The sequence below is a fragment of the Toxotes jaculatrix genome, chromosome 2 (assembly GCF_017976425.1).
Source record: "Toxotes jaculatrix isolate fToxJac2 chromosome 2, fToxJac2.pri, whole genome shotgun sequence".
Classification (NCBI taxonomy): Eukaryota; Metazoa; Chordata; class Actinopteri; family Toxotidae; genus Toxotes; species Toxotes jaculatrix.
In genome coordinates this window covers 21,659,015-21,676,329 of record NC_054395.1, presented here as the reverse complement: position 1 = coordinate 21,676,329, position 17,315 = coordinate 21,659,015, and the positions used below count along the sequence as shown (strand labels likewise).

The 17,315-nt window shown below is 40.7% G+C and overlaps 2 protein-coding genes across 6 annotated transcripts in view; one reads left to right on the top strand and one right to left on the bottom strand.

Moving 5' to 3' along the window:
* The first annotated feature begins 2,246 nt into the window (after positions 1 to 2,246).
* Positions 2,247 to 3,311, top strand: LOC121190055 (rhodopsin). The gene has a single exon (XM_041050616.1). The coding sequence runs from the start codon at positions 2,247 to 2,249 to the stop codon at positions 3,309 to 3,311; it is 1,065 nt and encodes a 354-aa protein (XP_040906550.1).
* Positions 3,312 to 5,744: 2,433 nt separating this feature from the next.
* Positions 5,745 to 17,315, bottom strand: part of LOC121190024 (membrane-associated guanylate kinase, WW and PDZ domain-containing protein 1-like) — an 85,876-nt gene continuing 74,305 nt past the window's right edge. For all 5 annotated transcript variants that reach the window (XM_041050570.1, XM_041050595.1, XM_041050579.1 and 2 more), the window contains 6 exons: positions 14,456 to 14,659; positions 13,057 to 13,144; positions 12,896 to 12,956; positions 11,228 to 11,371; positions 10,568 to 10,706; positions 5,745 to 8,997 (listed from right to left, as the gene is read on the bottom strand). In XM_041050570.1, coding sequence (XP_040906504.1) covers positions 7,904 to 8,997; positions 10,568 to 10,706; positions 11,228 to 11,371; positions 12,896 to 12,956; positions 13,057 to 13,144; positions 14,456 to 14,659 — 1,730 coding nt within the window. In that variant the 3' untranslated portion in view covers positions 5,745 to 7,903. The remainder of the gene's footprint in view (positions 8,998 to 10,567; positions 10,707 to 11,227; positions 11,372 to 12,895; positions 12,957 to 13,056; positions 13,145 to 14,455; positions 14,660 to 17,315) is intronic.

Here is a 17,315-nt window from a genome sequence, read left to right as displayed (position 1 = left end):
TGAAAAATGTTAAATGTAAAATAGACCAAATATAATTGATTAATCAATAAATAATCAGCATATTAACAGATAATGAAAATAGTCACATTTTTTTTTTATTAATTGTTCAATGTATGAAATGTCAAAGAACAGTGGAAAGAAAGGCCCATCACATCTTGTCATGATGTGACCACAATCACGTATTTAAATATCTTGTGTTGTTTGACCCAAAGTCTAAAATCTGGCGATATGCAGTTTTCAATGATATAACTAAAAGAAAGGCAGCAAAGCTGAGACAGAGGAACCACATAACATTTGCCTTTTTTTCCCTCTCGTTGCTTAAAAAAATGACAAACTATTAATCGACTGTCAAAATAGTTGTTGATTATTTTTATAATTAATTACTTTTCTATCTAATCAATTAATCAACTAAATGTTTCAGCTCCATTTGCATATTAAAAAAGGAGAAGTGTGTAAATTTATCCATTATATAGTGCCCTCAACAAAAAAAACAACAAAAAAAGTCCACTGCATGTACACTACTGTCAGCTCATAATCCCACAATGCAATATTCTGCATTTTATTGATGTGAAAATTACTGTGATTCCACTATAGGTGACAGCAATGATGAGTATTAAGTGTCCAAAATCTCAAATTACTGCTCACTATTGAGTAAACTACTGAGTGTTTATTATGCAGCGAATGCTTTTGGACCAGATCACCCTGTATTATTGATAAAGCAAATTTATATTTAAAGCATTTAAACTCGCAATAGCTGTATTTTTGGCAACCTGGAGGCAGTGGAAACAAGTTGAGAGCACAATGTTGACATTTTATTACCTTTAAAATTGGTATGGCAAACTTGTTAGCAAACAGTTTACTGAACAGGTTGTATGCAGTGGGTAATTATAACTTTTTCACTGAAAACTATCCCCTGTGGATGAAAATCCAAGGTAAATCCAAACAGTAAAGTTGCAAGTTGTTCAGTTAAACAGTGAGCTATAAAACTCCTTAAAATTGAGGGGGGCAGCAAGTTTGTCCTTTGATACATTATCATTATAAAAATATTGATAATAGCTGCTTTACAAATACATAGTAATCAGCAGTGACACCATAATGGGCTCTCAAACAAGGCCATGGAAATACTGTAACTCATTCTGGTTTTGTCAGAGCTCATACAGTTTCAGTACACTCATGTTCTACCCATTCACAAAGTGAATTTTGAACTGAATAAAATGAACAGAAAAGAAAAGCTCATTTCAGGACAGTAACATCCTCCTGAGTGAGAATGACCCTCTGCGACGTTAAATCCATGACAGGCCGAGAGAGAGTAACACGTCCATAAGCCCCAAATCTCTTTAATACAACACCCATTAGGAAAGTGCTGAGCTCTTTACCAACAGCTAAGATGGTCCATCACTCAGCAACACCACTGCCTCTGCTCTGCATTGAGTATAATACATAAAATGGACCAGTTACCACGTATTAATGTATGAGACGAGGATGTATTTTACGAAATTTTCAAAGCCTTTTATCTTCTGCTGCTATTTTGGCCAGGACACTCCTGTACATACTTTACTAATGTTCCTGGGACAACTATTCACTATATAAATTACCTACTTCCTCTTTGCAGACATTTTACAAAATGAGGGAGACTAAAACCACATGTTTGTGTGAATTCATTTTTAAAATAAAAGTTACATCTCATGTATAGGTAGACATTCAGTGTTAGATTAAGAGTCTGGGGTTATAAGTCATTAAATGAATTAATATTAACTCAGCCCCTTTCTTGCTTTGCTCTGTTCTGGGTTAAGGGCTTTGGAGGTTCTTCCAGCAGCAGACAGAAACACAGCGAACAGGTGACCAGTCCATCAAACAGCTAAAACATAGTGGCATTAAAACTTACATTTATATATGAACAAATTAATGGTGCATGATTATTATTATTTTACCATGGTACCATGTTTTTGTCATGCTTAACAATAAGCAGCCATTGCATAGCTGGATGATAGAGCAGGTGAGCAGGTGTAACCTTAATATCTTGATGAGTGGTCAGTTATGTTTGCAGTGGTGGCTGGATTAGATATTAACTGTGGCCTAAATCACTTTGTGCTGACGGATTTGGAAAGCGATAATCCAAGGTGTGCCTTTTAAAAGGCAGACTGTGGCCACCTGGGTCCATTTGTAGCAAGGTCCCTCTCCATCACTCTCCTGAACAGCCAGAAGAAACACCACCGAAGGGCTGATCGCAACCGCAAGCCGCAACCATGAACGGCACAGAGGGACCATTTTTCTATGTCCCTATGGTAAACACCACCGGCATTGTTCGGAGTCCTTATGAATACCCTCAGTACTACCTTGTCAGCCCAGCAGCTTATGCTGCCCTGGGTGCCTACATGTTCCTGCTCATCCTCCTGGGCTTCCCCATCAACTTTCTCACTCTCTACGTTACCATCGAACACAAGAAGCTGCGAACCCCTCTAAACTACATCCTGCTGAACCTTGCGGTGGCTAACCTCTTCATGGTGTTTGGAGGATTCACCACAACGATGTACACCTCTATGCATGGCTACTTTGTTCTAGGTCGTCTTGGCTGCAATCTGGAAGGATACTTTGCTACCCTTGGTGGTGAAATTGCTCTCTGGTCACTGGTTGTTCTGGCTATTGAAAGGTGGATGGTTGTCTGCAAGCCCATCAGCAACTTCCGCTTTGGGGAGAATCACGCTATCATGGGTTTGGTCTTCACCTGGATTATGGCCAATGCTTGCGCCGCACCCCCTCTTGTTGGCTGGTCTCGTTACATCCCTGAGGGCATGCAGTGCTCATGTGGAGTTGACTACTACACACGCGCAGAAGGTTTCAACAACGAATCCTTCGTGATCTACATGTTCATCTGCCACTTCCTCATTCCACTGATTGTTGTGTTCTTCTGCTATGGCCGTCTGCTCTGTGCTGTCAAGGAGGCTGCTGCTGCCCAGCAGGAGTCTGAGACCACCCAGAGAGCTGAGAGGGAAGTCACCCGTATGGTCGTACTCATGGTCATCGCTTTCCTGGTATGTTGGTTGCCATATGCAGGTGTGGCTTGGTGGATCTTCACACATCAGGGCTCTGAGTTCGGACCAATCTTTATGACCCTCCCCGCCTTCTTTGCCAAGAGTTCCTCCATCTACAACCCCATGATCTACATCTGCATGAACAAGCAGTTCCGCCACTGCATGATTACCACCTTGTGCTGCGGGAAGAATCCCTTCGAGGAGGAGGAGGGAGCGTCCACTACTGCCTCCAAGACCGAGGCCTCCTCTGCCTCCTCCAGCTCTGTGTCTCCTGCATAAACGGGCCCTCAACAAAGGCTCCACGATCCACTATCCAAGAAGAAGACTTCTGCTCCCCCTGGGAAACGACTGAAGGCTAATGTCTACCGAAATAACTTCCTTTTTGTATTTTTACAAATGAGTTGGTTCAACCTAAAGACAGTTGCAGGAAAGGTCAGCCCATTACAGAGTTGTTCCTGTATGTACAGAATATCCAACTTAACAATCTATGAGATTTTTTTTTTCCTGAGAGGAAAGGGAAAAAATATTATCCTTTACAGTTGGATCCTATATGATATTGGCTTATTTTTGAATGTAGAGGCATGTAATCAAGGCAATGTAAAATAAAACGCACTTTGCAAATGACTCATCCTGTTTATGTTTTACTTACAATTTGGGTGGCAAAGTTCATATAACATATAGTTTATTTAATCAAATAAATAAATGTGAATGACCTATTCAGAATGCATTTACGTCTTGAGTCAATTTCTACTTTTGTGATATTATTGTAGTGACAAATGCTCTTCTGCTGCAGAACTTTGGTACAGACAGAACAGTACAAAAAACTTATCTTGAGCGGTGTTTGAGTTTCTGTCATAGTGGTATCTGCATTGCTACTGTAATCTCATTTCAATCACAGGTCACCTTGGACTTAGGGCTTGGCCTAGCAATGAGATTATGACATTATTAATCAGGGACAAATATACATGACACAACACCCAACTTTATCTTATGACGAATATTAATCACATTAATTAAAGGTTAACACAGACAAAGACTTATTGGATAACGCAAATCTGTATTAACAAGAGACACCTTGATGCAAAGGTTATGGAATGGAAACAGTTGGTCCTCATCTGCTTTCATTACCTCAATCATATCACACGCAAACCATGGTGACATATATTGGAAGAATCAGACATATGTGGCATATAAACATTTAAGAAATGTTTATAACGCTCTATAATGTAGTTATTATCAGATATGAGTGTTTATTAATACATTTGTCAACAATTATAACTCCTCCTGCGGGCACCCATCAGTGGAGGAAGATAATGAATGGCTATTTAGTAAAACACAACTGTAATAACCTAAAATATGTCTTCATAGGAGTAGTTACAATTGCTGACATACATTGCATTGATATATACTTAAATCTTATAGCTTTGTATTACTACATTACAGTGGGTTATAAATGATTTACACATTTTCTATACTGCTTATAAATGCTTAATATGGCTTCTTGAGCTGTTCCCAAGGAATCTGCACAACATTTATCAATAGATTTTAAGTACATTTTCGTTACGTTCTCTTTTCAGCAGTCAGAGAGAGAAGATTTAAATCAAATGTTTTCTTTTATAATACGCCAAATCACTATTACCATATAGTGACTACTACACTACTAACAGAAGAGAGATACTGCAGATAATGATGGGGTAGTTCATCAGTGGGGTCTGTCCAGGTTTATAGCATTGTTTTACTAGAATTCTATAATACTGGAGTTCTCAAAGGCTGGACTCTGTGAAAGACATTGTGATGAGTTGTACTGGTACGATAAGTGACAGAAAGTGATGACGTGCTTCCTCCTCCTCAGTTCTCAGTTGTGCCGTGTGCCAGACTGGAGAGAAAAAACAAATACCTGAAGATTTATCGTATAATGACCTTCATGCGTAGCTATGGCAACCATCATACTAGTAGGATCTTTTGTGGAATACAGATATACTCACCAAGCAGTCTGAAGTTAAGCTCCAGCTGACTGCTTAAGAAAAAAAAAAATCAGTCACTTGCTGTTTTAATTTAGCATCAAAAAGAACAGCTTCTGTTGCTGTGGTTGCATCTATGCTCTAAAAATTTTAATGAAGATGTTTGAAGAATATTTGATAGGTGGCAATCTTTAAAAAAAATTCACATAGAAAACATACAGTTTAGCTTTTTGTGAGTAAATACCAGTGACAAGAAGGATCCTATAGAATACATTATCAGCCCCCTTAAAAGTAGCTTAGTTCTATACAGTGTCCTTTGATTTGTTGATTTTTTTTTCCCCACTAAAGAATTTTCATATTGTAGCATTGGTGGTGACAAAGAAGAACAGTGGATTTATTAGTGTTATTGCAGCACTTCTGTAGCTTTCTAACAATTAAGACAAAAAGCATGCATTGTGCTTTTGTTGTTTCACCAAGGCTACTAATAGAGGGAAGCAGTAGTGCTTGTGCTACTATACCTCACAATTATGTGTTGTACAAATAAGAGCCCATTCTACTGACTTTCAGTGTACTACTTTTAAATGTAATAAATTTTCCTCCAGTCCAGCTGCACGTTAAAACGTAGCATGACCATGACTGATGCACCAAAGTGATTTGATCAAAGAGTGAACAAACTCAAAAGCCTCTCCTGAGACTTTACTGAAAAATGGCTGTGCAGAAATATGAAATCCTTTTGAATTTGTATGGAAAACTTTATTTGATAATAAAAATAGCATTCACAGACTTCTTTTGATAGCTACATATACATTGTAATCCATCTCAAGGAAAGAAGCTGGATAAGTCCACATCTACTTGTACTTAGACTAATGTTATGTATAGCTTCATGGGTCAAATAAAGCTATGAACAATGTAGTATTTATATATGCATAGTTTTATAAAAAAGATTGGCCCATATACATGTACTGCTTTTATCAACACAGAGACAGCATTATGTCCAGAGCACATTGCAAGAAATAATGCTTGAAGAACACAGACTGCATACAAGTGCTTTATAATACAAAGGCAGGCTAACCATCGAGAGAGATTCAAACCATCAAACAGTTTCTGATTGACCAAATACAGTCTTTCATTTTAAAATGTCTTTACATACCTGATCCAGAGTAAATCAGCATATTTCCCATAAATCATCAGGTCCATTTCAGAGATATAAACACAATGTCACATTCCTCACTGCTGAGGTTTTTCATAAATTTCTCTTTTGTACAAGAAAAAGGCAACATTTTATTCCTTCACGGGTTCCTAATAGTTACATTGGAAAAATTCTTTACAGGTGATGGCCAACAGGTTAACTTCTTAAATGAGTTTCTTTTTTTTTCTTCTTTTTTGTTAAATACAGTACCATGGTGACAACAGTGATCAAACAATGCATTTGTTGTGGTTTATCCAATGTATTTTTAGATCTTTAATGAAACATAAAACAGAGAATACACACAAAACACATTATAAAGCAGCAGTCAGACTCCAGTGGCGTGACAGCATGGCTCAGCATGGCAGATTGGTCGTCTCCTGTACCAAGACTCTCCATATGTTACCAAACACAACAAACCACATCAGCTCTTTGTGTCAGGACCCAGGAGGTGGTCGGTGCGCAAATCATCAACATGAGGACAGGGCTAACAGTTAATGTGGGATTACAGTGCATGTTCCTTATCAGTAATTCTCACTCAGACCTATCAGATAAAGTGGTTAAACTACACTTCAATTTACACATGCATCTTGCGCAGGGATAATCTACACATTTGTTTGTTTTTAACTTTTTTTTTTTTTTTTTTTTTTTGGCATATCTGAAAAGTCATATTTCATGGCAGCTTCAAGCTGATGTTGTGGCATTATTCAGATTCATCTAAAGTACTTAATTGAAACTCAGATGAGCAGCAAATTTAGACAACTCTCATTTTCCCGCAACAGAGACTCTACCAAAACAGTTTTGCCTGCAGTTAAAAGTGAGTCAGGTTCCTTTCCCACTACATCAGTACACACTAAGGAACAAAGGGCCAGAGTATTAATGTTATTTTTATAATCGTACTCCAAGGGACAAACTAATAACACCATTGCCAATTTTCTCATCAGTTGTCTAATTTCTTTTCTTAATTTCAGAGGTGTGTGGGTGTATTTCTGGCAAAGGGCGGTGAGCTGCCACACATTTCATGGATGCAACACAAGTAAGGGTACAGCATGCTTTCCCGGGTACAGTGAGCACTTCTACCTTGATCCTTATAGGTTTAATGAAGCTTGCTCAAGATATGTGCCAAATTAAAAAATAAATAGTGAGCAAAAAAAGTCATATATTATTTATATAATTATTACTCTAGTTTTACCATCAGATCTTAAATTTAGTTTTTTGCCTTTCCAACGTGATTTTCACAGTTCTTGTGAACCATCAGTGTCTTGTGCTGTAGTTTGTTCAGTGAAGCAATTCAGGAATGGAGAAGACATCTAAAAACAAGTTGAAAACAAGCTTAGTATTTAGAAGTTACCACAACTGGAAGCATGTTTCATACCTCTGAGGGAACAAATATTTAGATTCAGCAATGCCTACAAAAAGCAATATCACTGATTTCATATGCAGGCACATACAATACCTTTACTATAGTACAACAACCTCTGTTATGTTCAAAATAACTATAACAATGACAAAACAACCAGTATGAACTGATAGAAGGATTGTACTCCTGCTGTTTTATGAATCTCTGGATGGGGTCACAAGTAGTTAAGTCAATCAAATCAATCAGTACACCAGTCGACCAAATAAAGCACAAGAGTTAGTATCCTCAGAAGTCCAATTCCAGTGTATGGTACATAGTTTGCACAGATAGAGGAGAGAGTGGCGAGGGGGATCTCTGCTCTGCTCTAGATGCTGAGGTCTTTGGGGCTTTCTTTGTACAGCCTTCTCTTGGGCTCAGGGAGCTGGTTTGGGCTGCGGCCTACTGCGTTATTGTTATGGCCAGTGTTGTTGTAGGCAGCATTGTTGTGGGCAGCGTTGTTCTTCATCATGCTGTAGTAGTCCTTCAGTCTGGGTGCTGCTGCATAGTTCAGCTCGTCCCGGCTGTAGGTGCTGTCAGGGGAAGAGTCCCGCTCCGCTCGATATCGTCTTTCTGGTGTCCCGTTCATCCGATATCTCTCCTCCCTCCTCTCTGAGGACGAGTCTCTCAGGAGGTTGCCGTTCTTCGTGGCTCTATCGTATGTACGGCCCCTGGAAAGAGAAAAGGAATCTCCGTTGTTGTTGGTGCGCTCGGGGGTTGTGGCCTCGCTGACCCGCCCAGCTATCTGTGAGTCCTTGAGAAGCCTCCGCTCATAAAACTTGCGTTCAGGAGTGACTGCGAGGAACCCTCCATCATCGTACTCCCTCTCAGGTGTACGGTCCCGATGTGCTCGCTCTGCCCTGCGGTCCATTGACTTGGCCCGCCGACGATCAGGAGACGAGGTGCGCTTTTGGGTTGGTGAGCGGTCAAGGGAGCCGCGACGCTGCAGACGAAACCTCCCGTCCAGAGTAGAGCTGCTGCTTGAGAGCTCTCGCCCCCTCAGTTTCTCAGCAGCTGCAGCCTTCTTCCCCGAGTTGTCTTTCCTCAGAGTCTTTAGGAGTTTAGAGATGCCGCTCTCCGACTCGGACTTCTTCACTTTGCGGCCTCGGCTCTTCTTGTTGCCACTGCTACTGCTGTTACTGTTGTCTGGAGACTGCTGTCTAGGGGTACTTTGACTGTGATTGTTATTCCAGGTGTGATGATGGTGGGGGTTAAATTGCCGACCTTGGTATTCCATCTGATCTGACCCAGCCCTGTCCCTGTCTCGGCCACGCGCAGCCTCCTCCTGGCGTGATGGTTTGTGAAGGTCTGGTGGATAACTGGACTCCAATGAGGTGTAATATCGGCTGTTGTGTGGCAGCGTTCTCACTTCCGGAGTGTTTTGTGCCCCGGGTGTGGGAGGGTACCCGTCACTGCTGCCGTCTGCAGGAGAGGAGAAAGGAGGAGATGCTGTTGTTGACTTGAAATACCTTATGAGAGGAATGCGGTTGAGGAAAACTTGTAACATCAATAATGTGACATTTATTGTTTTCAGCAGACATGACTTTCCTTGTTGGTTCATGTTAGCTCTTGCATTGACATGACAGCAGGTCAATGCAGAGACTTATGGAAATCATGCGTACATGTGCTCTTTCATATGCTGTAAATATCCCCAGAAACAAATCTATATTGATGTACAACATTCTGGTTTACATCTATACACATAAATTGCATTGAAGTGATAAGTCACTTCAATATATTTTCTCTATAGGGCTGTGGGTTCAAACACAAGGTGATGTCAACAACAACAGCAGGTGCAACACATCAGCAAGTGTAGGGCAGGGGTTATCAATGACAGCAGGCACCTAGGAGATCATTCAAAATAAAATGGTGAACAACTCAATATGCATCATTGGGAAGCACGAACCAAAGGCTAAAAACAAAAAAAAAAACAAGTGAGTTTGGCTGCAGGTCTGCCAAATTAGAGACGGGTTGCTATGGCAGCAGCATGTGACGAGCAGTGGCATTAAATTAGTCCCATTAAAAATGGTGCTGGGAGAGGGGGAGGATTTGTTCGTGTACGGGTTCACAAAAGTTAAGTAAGTAAGTTCAGTTCACGCATGGCAAGACATAAAGCACGTACACTATGTAAACACGCCCACGCGCAGACACACACAGTGGGATGCAAGTAGGGATGAGCTGGAAGGAAGGGTGGATAAAACTGAAAGGAAAAAGATGACAGGGAGAGTGGACTGGGACAGACTTTTGGCTACAAACCGTGGTCTGATTTTGGCCCATTAGGTAGAAACAGGGCTCTCCCATCTTGTCATTCCTCATTGTACCAACAGCGAGATGAGGAGCCATCATCGCTGGAGAGAGGAGGAAGAGCCCAGCAACCAGAGAAAAATCAGAGAGAAAGAAGGAGGAATAGAGAGGAGAAGACAAATAAAACAGACAAGAGGCTGTTTTACAGTGCATCTTAATAGAGAGAATAAGGCGTTTGTTGTGAAAGACAAGAAAACGTTACACTTTATATAATATCACAAAAAAAAACCTCTGAGAGGGGGAGGAGTGTCAGAAAATGAAACCCCAGATAAAGCAGAAAATAATGCTGAGAAATACAACAGTATGACTCAAACTGTGAGAATACAGCTCTTGCGAGGGAATATTACTTCAGCTATAAAACATGCTATGCTACAGATCCTGTAGAGCATAAATCACTGAACAAGCTTTGGTGGCAACCATTCCTTCATTGATCAATAATATGTGACAGTTCAATCTTGTGCTGAGACCATGACAGGCAGTTAAAATAATTAATGGTTCAGAAAGGGTCTGTCAGTTAAATGTTTATCATGTGTAGTTATAACATTCAAGAAAATCAGTTTAAAAAAAAAAGAGTGTATGTCCCAGTGGTGCGCTAAGCAGATAAGAGGCTTTATACTAGTCTGCAATGGCTGCAACAATAGTAAGATTTCAGGGAGAGGAGAAGAACATTTGCAACATGTTTACCTACCATATTCAGGTACGGATCCATCTCCCCGTTTGAGGACGAGCCGCGCCCTCCGACCACCGTTCTTGATCAGTTCAATGGCACGTGAATGCTTCATGTTCTTTGTGCTCTCACCATTGATCTCCAGGATCTCATCTCCCACCTAAACCAAAGAGAGGACACACTGTTGTCAAAGCCAGCTTATCATGGTTTTTCATGATAAGCTGCAGTGTGCAAAGAAAGGAAAACTTATACTGCCCTTTAAAAGACAGACAGGAGTAACTACAGAAAAGATGAGATGAGAAAAAAGGTTTTAACTTTTAATGGCTGACTGGATAAACATTGTACCTTTCCACTCACCATTTGTTAATAATTACCCTGAAACTGATATAATACACAACACCAAATTGTGGATTTCACTAGAGTGAAGAAGAGCGAAGATGCCAGTTACTGCAAACTGTTTTTAGCTGTCTTTTGTAGTAATGCCACATTTAACATGCAGTTTTCTTTTGAATTGTAAATTTGACATAAAAAAAAAAAATGTGTTGAAACAGGTGTCAAGAAGTTGGAAGTGCTGTTTGTAGTCTCTGCATTTTGCCTTTGTCGGGCAGTATCGACCATCAGTCTGACAAGATCTATAGAAGAGAATAACCAGCACATATTCAGTTTTTAATAGCTTCATACCCTCATCTTGCCGTTTCTGACAGCAGCCCCATCCTCCGCTAGTCTCAACACATACAGGTCCATGTTATACTCTCGTCCTCCTCTCAGGCTGAAGCCAAAACCTTTACTGTCCCTCTCTAGGTCCACGGAGTAGAACTCAGCATCCTGTGAGACAGAAAAGGAGAGATAAAGAGAAAGTCACAGAGAGACCAGAGAGGAGGAGTGACTAATCCATGGATCCACCGGGGAGTCAAAAGGTGAGTCCAAACGTCAGGACTAATCAAGCCATGTCCCGCAAAAACTCACAAAATGTCAATGGCAGTACAATACCTTGGAATGCATGAATAATTAATGTCGCTTGAGCCTGTGCGCAGGGTGCAGATCACCAAGCAAGGGCAACACAAGGGCTGGACCCAAAACTTACCATACTCATCAAAAGTTCCCTCCCAAGAGAAGTATGGTCTCTCTCTAAAGCTTTATCTCTGGTTCTCACTGGTCCAAAGCTTTAATCAACATTAAACTACTCACAAATTTGAATGTCAGATTTTACTGATACTGTGGAACCTTTACTTTAGGATAAACAAAAGAGCTCAGTTCAAGCGAGCAGTAAGGAGAACCTTGCTATTGACATGCACTGGGAATTTCTGAGACATATTCTCTAAGGAACGATGGCTTATGAAGATAGAAGAGGCAGTAATGTAGTTGTTTGAGTATGAGAGATCTACAGTATATGTATATAGAAAAACAGAGGCACAATTTAGTATATGAAACCCCAACTTAGACAAACAATGAATCCAAAAAAATGAGAATTTTGAGTGTGAAATAAGTATTGTATTTAAAATGTACTGTATGTACAAACATAATCGTGATTTTTAATACCTGGTTTACACAGAACCCGTACAACATCAAGATGACATAATGACGTAATGTTTATAATAAATATGGCATTTATATATGTTTCATGCATTTATTTGAAAAAGGTTAGAGCCGCCCTCATTTGTTTTCATCTGCCGCTATTTTTTGTCTCTTCAGAGGACATTTAACATGCTTCATGCACTTCATGATTTATTCAGTAAGCCTGTTTTCGTGGCACTTTGTCACATTCGCTGAAAGATAAGGAATGACTGCAACACTGAAACTTAGTTTTAGAATAGAGATCTGTTTGTTGATGTGTGGCTTTTACACTGGTTATCTCAATTGCAGTGGGACTGAGTTTCTTTAAATCTATTATGATGCTTTCAAACTTAATGTACATACACAACACTCCTGTGTCAGAGTGACATACATTGGATGTTTTAAGCTGCCAGTATGCTTCATCAGAACTGTTTGGACGGTGGAAAAGCTGCGTCCAACAGCTTTTCTAACTTTCCGAAACCGACAATTGGACTTTCCCACCCACTTCACGCTGTGATTGGCATTATTGAGCTTCTCTCTCTAGCTCTCTTTCTTTACACAATTTCTGTCACTATGAATGCCTTCCAGGAGAGACTGTCTGAACATGTGCGCCATTATTTGGCAACTCTGATAAAAAAAAAGGCTTTATATAAACTAATGATCAGTAGCTCAGTGGTGTTCCTCTGTTTATTGCTATAGTCTGTGTTATGGTACGTGACTGATAGTTGGTAACTGATGTATTGATGGAAAAACCCAGAAAATCATTAACTGCGGCATGAAAACATCTATTCTTACCTGTGTTGTCTGAGTTTGTGTGGGTGGTGGAGGAGGAGCTCCTTTCGACTTTGAGTTATTCCTTTGAAAAAAGACAATCTCATATGAAGACACACTGCTTTGTTTCAAGAATACATTCCCAAAAATGAGTTGGATTTGTGCATATTTTAAAAAAAACCTACCGTGACTCTGTGGACTGTTGAGGTGTGTGTGTGGTGGTGATGGTAGCTATCTTCTCAGCATTTGTCAGCAGAGAAGCATTGGAAGATTCTGGAAAGAAACAGAAAAATACATTTAAAAAAGAAGAAGAAGAAGAATCAACCAAACTAAAATAAAATGACTGCTTTTGTTAAATGCATTTTCCTGCAGCTATATTTTCAAAAGACACTCTGGAGAACAAAATGTTACTGTCCAGAAGAGTCCCCTGAACCACCCACAGGCTACTCTGTTCAACCTGATGCTAACTGCCTGTGATGTTGTCATTTGCCATTTGCTCATGGACAACACTGGCCCCCACTGCACGAAAGAAACAAAACAGCAGTAAAGAACAAAAAAAAAAAACCTCATCACTTGCATCACTGTTTCTTCTGCTATTCCTGGAAGAGGAGAACAAAACAAGGACAACTGTCTTTTCTTGCTTTTCTTTTATCACCAGCAAGAACAGTGCAGTTTCCACTGATGCTGGCAGGAGTACAGCTCTGTCTGTTTAGCAAGAACATCAGCCTGACTCATTCATCTCTTTACTCACATTCCCTTCATTACTAGAAAAGATGTGACGACCTCACAGCCACGTCGCTGTCTTTCTGAGGTGAACAGTTTTCTACAACCACACAGATCTTTTGTGATGTCTGAAATGAGAATAAGGTGGACTAATAAGTGCCATCATTCCCTTTTTGCCCCTTAGTTTCTACTAGGAAACCTTACATCATGATTGTACATGCACAAGCCTGTGAGTAGGTAAAAATGTATGTGTGTGTGGGTGTTTTTTCTCACGTCTCCCACAAAGAAATAAAGCGACATACAATAGCCATTATAATGTTGTTGTTTTTTAATGTATGCTGCCATCAGCGACACTAAACCTTTGAATCATGTGGATTTGTCCAATTTGTTTTTATTTAGGCATTTTAAATCTTCCAGTAGTAACCTGCTTGTGCTGAGATATTGTGCAGTTCTATTTCCTTTCCTAAACTAAGCTGGGGAGATTAACACCAGCAGGAAGCACTTGATTAAATGTGAGCAGTGATTTTAATCCTTTTCAACTGACAAAATATTGCAATATGGCGAGATATCTGGCACAGAAAATAAACACAAGGCAGAGCGAGAGAGAGAGAGAGAGAGAGGGGAGGGGAGGGGGGGTGGGGGGGGGGGATTATGGAAGTGCTACAGTAGTTTCTGGGGGCAACTTCACCTTACTGCTACTCAGTGACTCACTCTCTGAGATACGAGGGTTCACACCCTGATGAAGAGTGCTCTTGCCTGTGAAGAGCAGCAGTGCCCTTTTCTTCCCACCACATCCATGAATAAGTCACATCATGCTGCATTATGAAACAGTCTTTTGAGGCTGGAAGCCAAAAGCCTTACCATCACCCGGGATGATCCTGAGCGAGACTGTGTTTCCGGCTTCCTTGATCAGGTTGACAATGTCCGAGTGCGACTTGTTGGTGATGGAGCAGCCGTTTACAGCCAATATTCGGTCCCCGACTTTCAGCTTCCCGCAGCGATCTGCCGGGCTGCCTTCGATGATGCGTCCTATTTTGTGAGGCATGGCCACACAGGCATTCCCAGCTTTTGTGTTAACATACATGTTTGTTTGTTTGCGTGTATATTTTGTGTGTTAGAAATAGGGTGTGGCGGTGATTTGATTTGATTGTCAAGAATATTTGTTTGATTGTGTGATTGTTATATAGATTTATATTTAATAAAGAGGAATGGACAGAGAGAAAACATGGAGAGAGAGTGAGAGAGATGAGAAGAAAGGTTAATTATCCAAATCACCACATCCCAGTTCACCCATAGAAAACCAGTAAGTTGTGTGTGCACATCCTACATAGACATGTTGCAGTCAGTTCACATGCAAAATACTACATGCCTCAGAAAAGAGGAGGAAAAACAGCATAACATCAAAACTGAAATTCATGGTCTCTTTGGGAATATGCAGAAGATGTCCTCTACCCCCATCGTCTGGCGTGTTAATCAATGGACTGTGGATTATATGCCACCAGTCAGAGCCTGTTTGACAGCCTATCAATACACTGGTCACAGCATCATGACTGCTCCCCCCCAGCACACACCTCCCAGCTGGGGATAAATGAGTGCATAGTTGTTGCTGCTGTGTCAGACGATTAGATAATTGAGCTGTGGGATCTTGAAGAAAATAAGGATTTGTACAGAGGAGGGCTCTCAGGTGAAATGTGTAGCCTATAATCTGTATGTGACATTAGTCATGTGGTCATGATGTAAAGCCGGCACCTGAGTGACAGTGTTCAATACTGCTCATCTTGTTTACACAGGAGCCCAGAACAGTCCCTGGGGATCTCCTGTTCTCCACACCCTCCCTGCATCTCACACCCTTTATCTCTGCTCCTCTTTGCGCTTCCCCTTCCATCCACTGCTTTTTGCAGCATCCATATTTATTACATCACCTTACTTCACAGCTACATTGCCCCTGTCTTGATTGAAAAATGCACTTGTATCCTGTCTAAATAATGAAATATGGAACATTACAGGGTGTGGCAAGTACCCAGGATTTAATACCTAATCTGCCAAGCACAACACCAACCCCAGGTCATAGTAGGAGGGGATGAGAGGGGGATGGGCCCTGCTGGACTGGAGCAAGATGGTTTATGCATCCGTGGCATATGGGAGTTTAAATCAGCTGAAAAACGCTTTGTTTTTTACAGCTAAAAAATATCTAACTGGAAGAATCCTCAGAGCCATGTGTTTTTGCTTTAGTGATACACATTCCTCTGTCTGATCACAGCTCACGTCCCACATGGTTGGAATCCATTAGAGGAGTGAGAGCAGGATGCTACAGCATGATTCCCAGATCAGCACATGAAAGCTCAAAGTCCATTCATCTCATCCTCCCAAGAGAAACAGTGACGGAGCAGAGCAGGGGAGCATAGTGAGGCAGCAGCAAAAACAAGAACCTCAAAAGACTAGAAGACGTTTAGGCATGGTTGTTGACTAGCACTGTCACTGCTGTCGCTATAAATAATACATTAATTCTTGAATTGCATTTTGCAAAGCAACACCATTAGCCCATGGGATCAATGAAATTTTCCCTGGGCAGTCAGTGTGGCTAACGCCTCATCCATTCTTGTGTTTCGCCTGTGACACACCACAGTACATCATCATAATGGCTAACTATACAAGGGACCTTGGTATGACATTGGTGTTGGAAATTCATCACTCTGAGGTTAATACTAAATTTGTTCAAGTACGACATCTACAATTCCTCATCAGTGCCTGGGCAACTTTAATACATGCAATTCTGCTGTTTTGCCCTGTTAAGTAAATGGTATAGACAGCTATGGACTGTGCTGAGTAGACTCCAATTACATGCTGAATGAATTGGTGAGGGCAGCTGTGAGGCATGAATCTGTGATGATGGTGTTTGTGATAAAGCTGTAGCCAGCCTGATCCCGAGGGAGCGTGCTCAGCACATAAAGAGATTACTTTATCCCTAAACTCGTGACAGTAGGTGTGTGACCTCGGCCTGTGGCATTGAGTGCGCTCCTGTCGAACACCACTCGCCTGCTATTCATAAAGTGGAGGAAACTCAGTGAGGAGTAACTGTAAAAATACTGTGATTCTGCCAGGAGATGGCATCAGTCATTTCACTCAGTTGTGTATTTATGGTGTCTGTGGATGTGTGTCTTAAGTCTGGAGGTATTCGTTGGGAGACTGGCGCTTTTTCATGCATTAGCTTTCAGGATTTTTGAGCTCACATTGTTCTCGGTATCTGCTAGTCTTGAAAAGGCCTAAAAAACTTTTGGACTCAGCGGCATTAGGAGGTGGTAAAAACTTTTGCATTTTGTTTATAAAAGTAAATATTAAATATTTTCCTTTCCCTGTCAAATGGAGGTATAGTTAAACATTTACATTTTAAACATTTTAAACAAAGTATTATTAGTGCCATATGGTAACCTCTGATGATTATTGCTGTGAGACCAAAATATAGCTCTTTAGAAGTTTTGCTCATGCTGGTCACAGTCAGAGTAAATTAATCACAGGGAAAAACAATGATCGTCATGTAACATGCCTCAATACAGATCACAAAAGCCCAAACAATCAAACTGTTGAGTCAGATTAAAGTTGAAATTGAACCACGTTATCCGTCCAAGTCAAGAGTCACCCCATAGTAAACAAAATAAATTCTCATGTCACATCGGATAGAAGTCCCTGTCAATCTCAACTAGCTCCAGCTGAGTATGCCTCA

Excerpts from the sequence above, each read along its gene's own strand:
- LOC121190055 (XM_041050616.1), top strand. The coding sequence starts at position 2,247 with ATGAACGGCACAGAGGGACCATTTTTCTATGTCCCTATGGTAAACACC.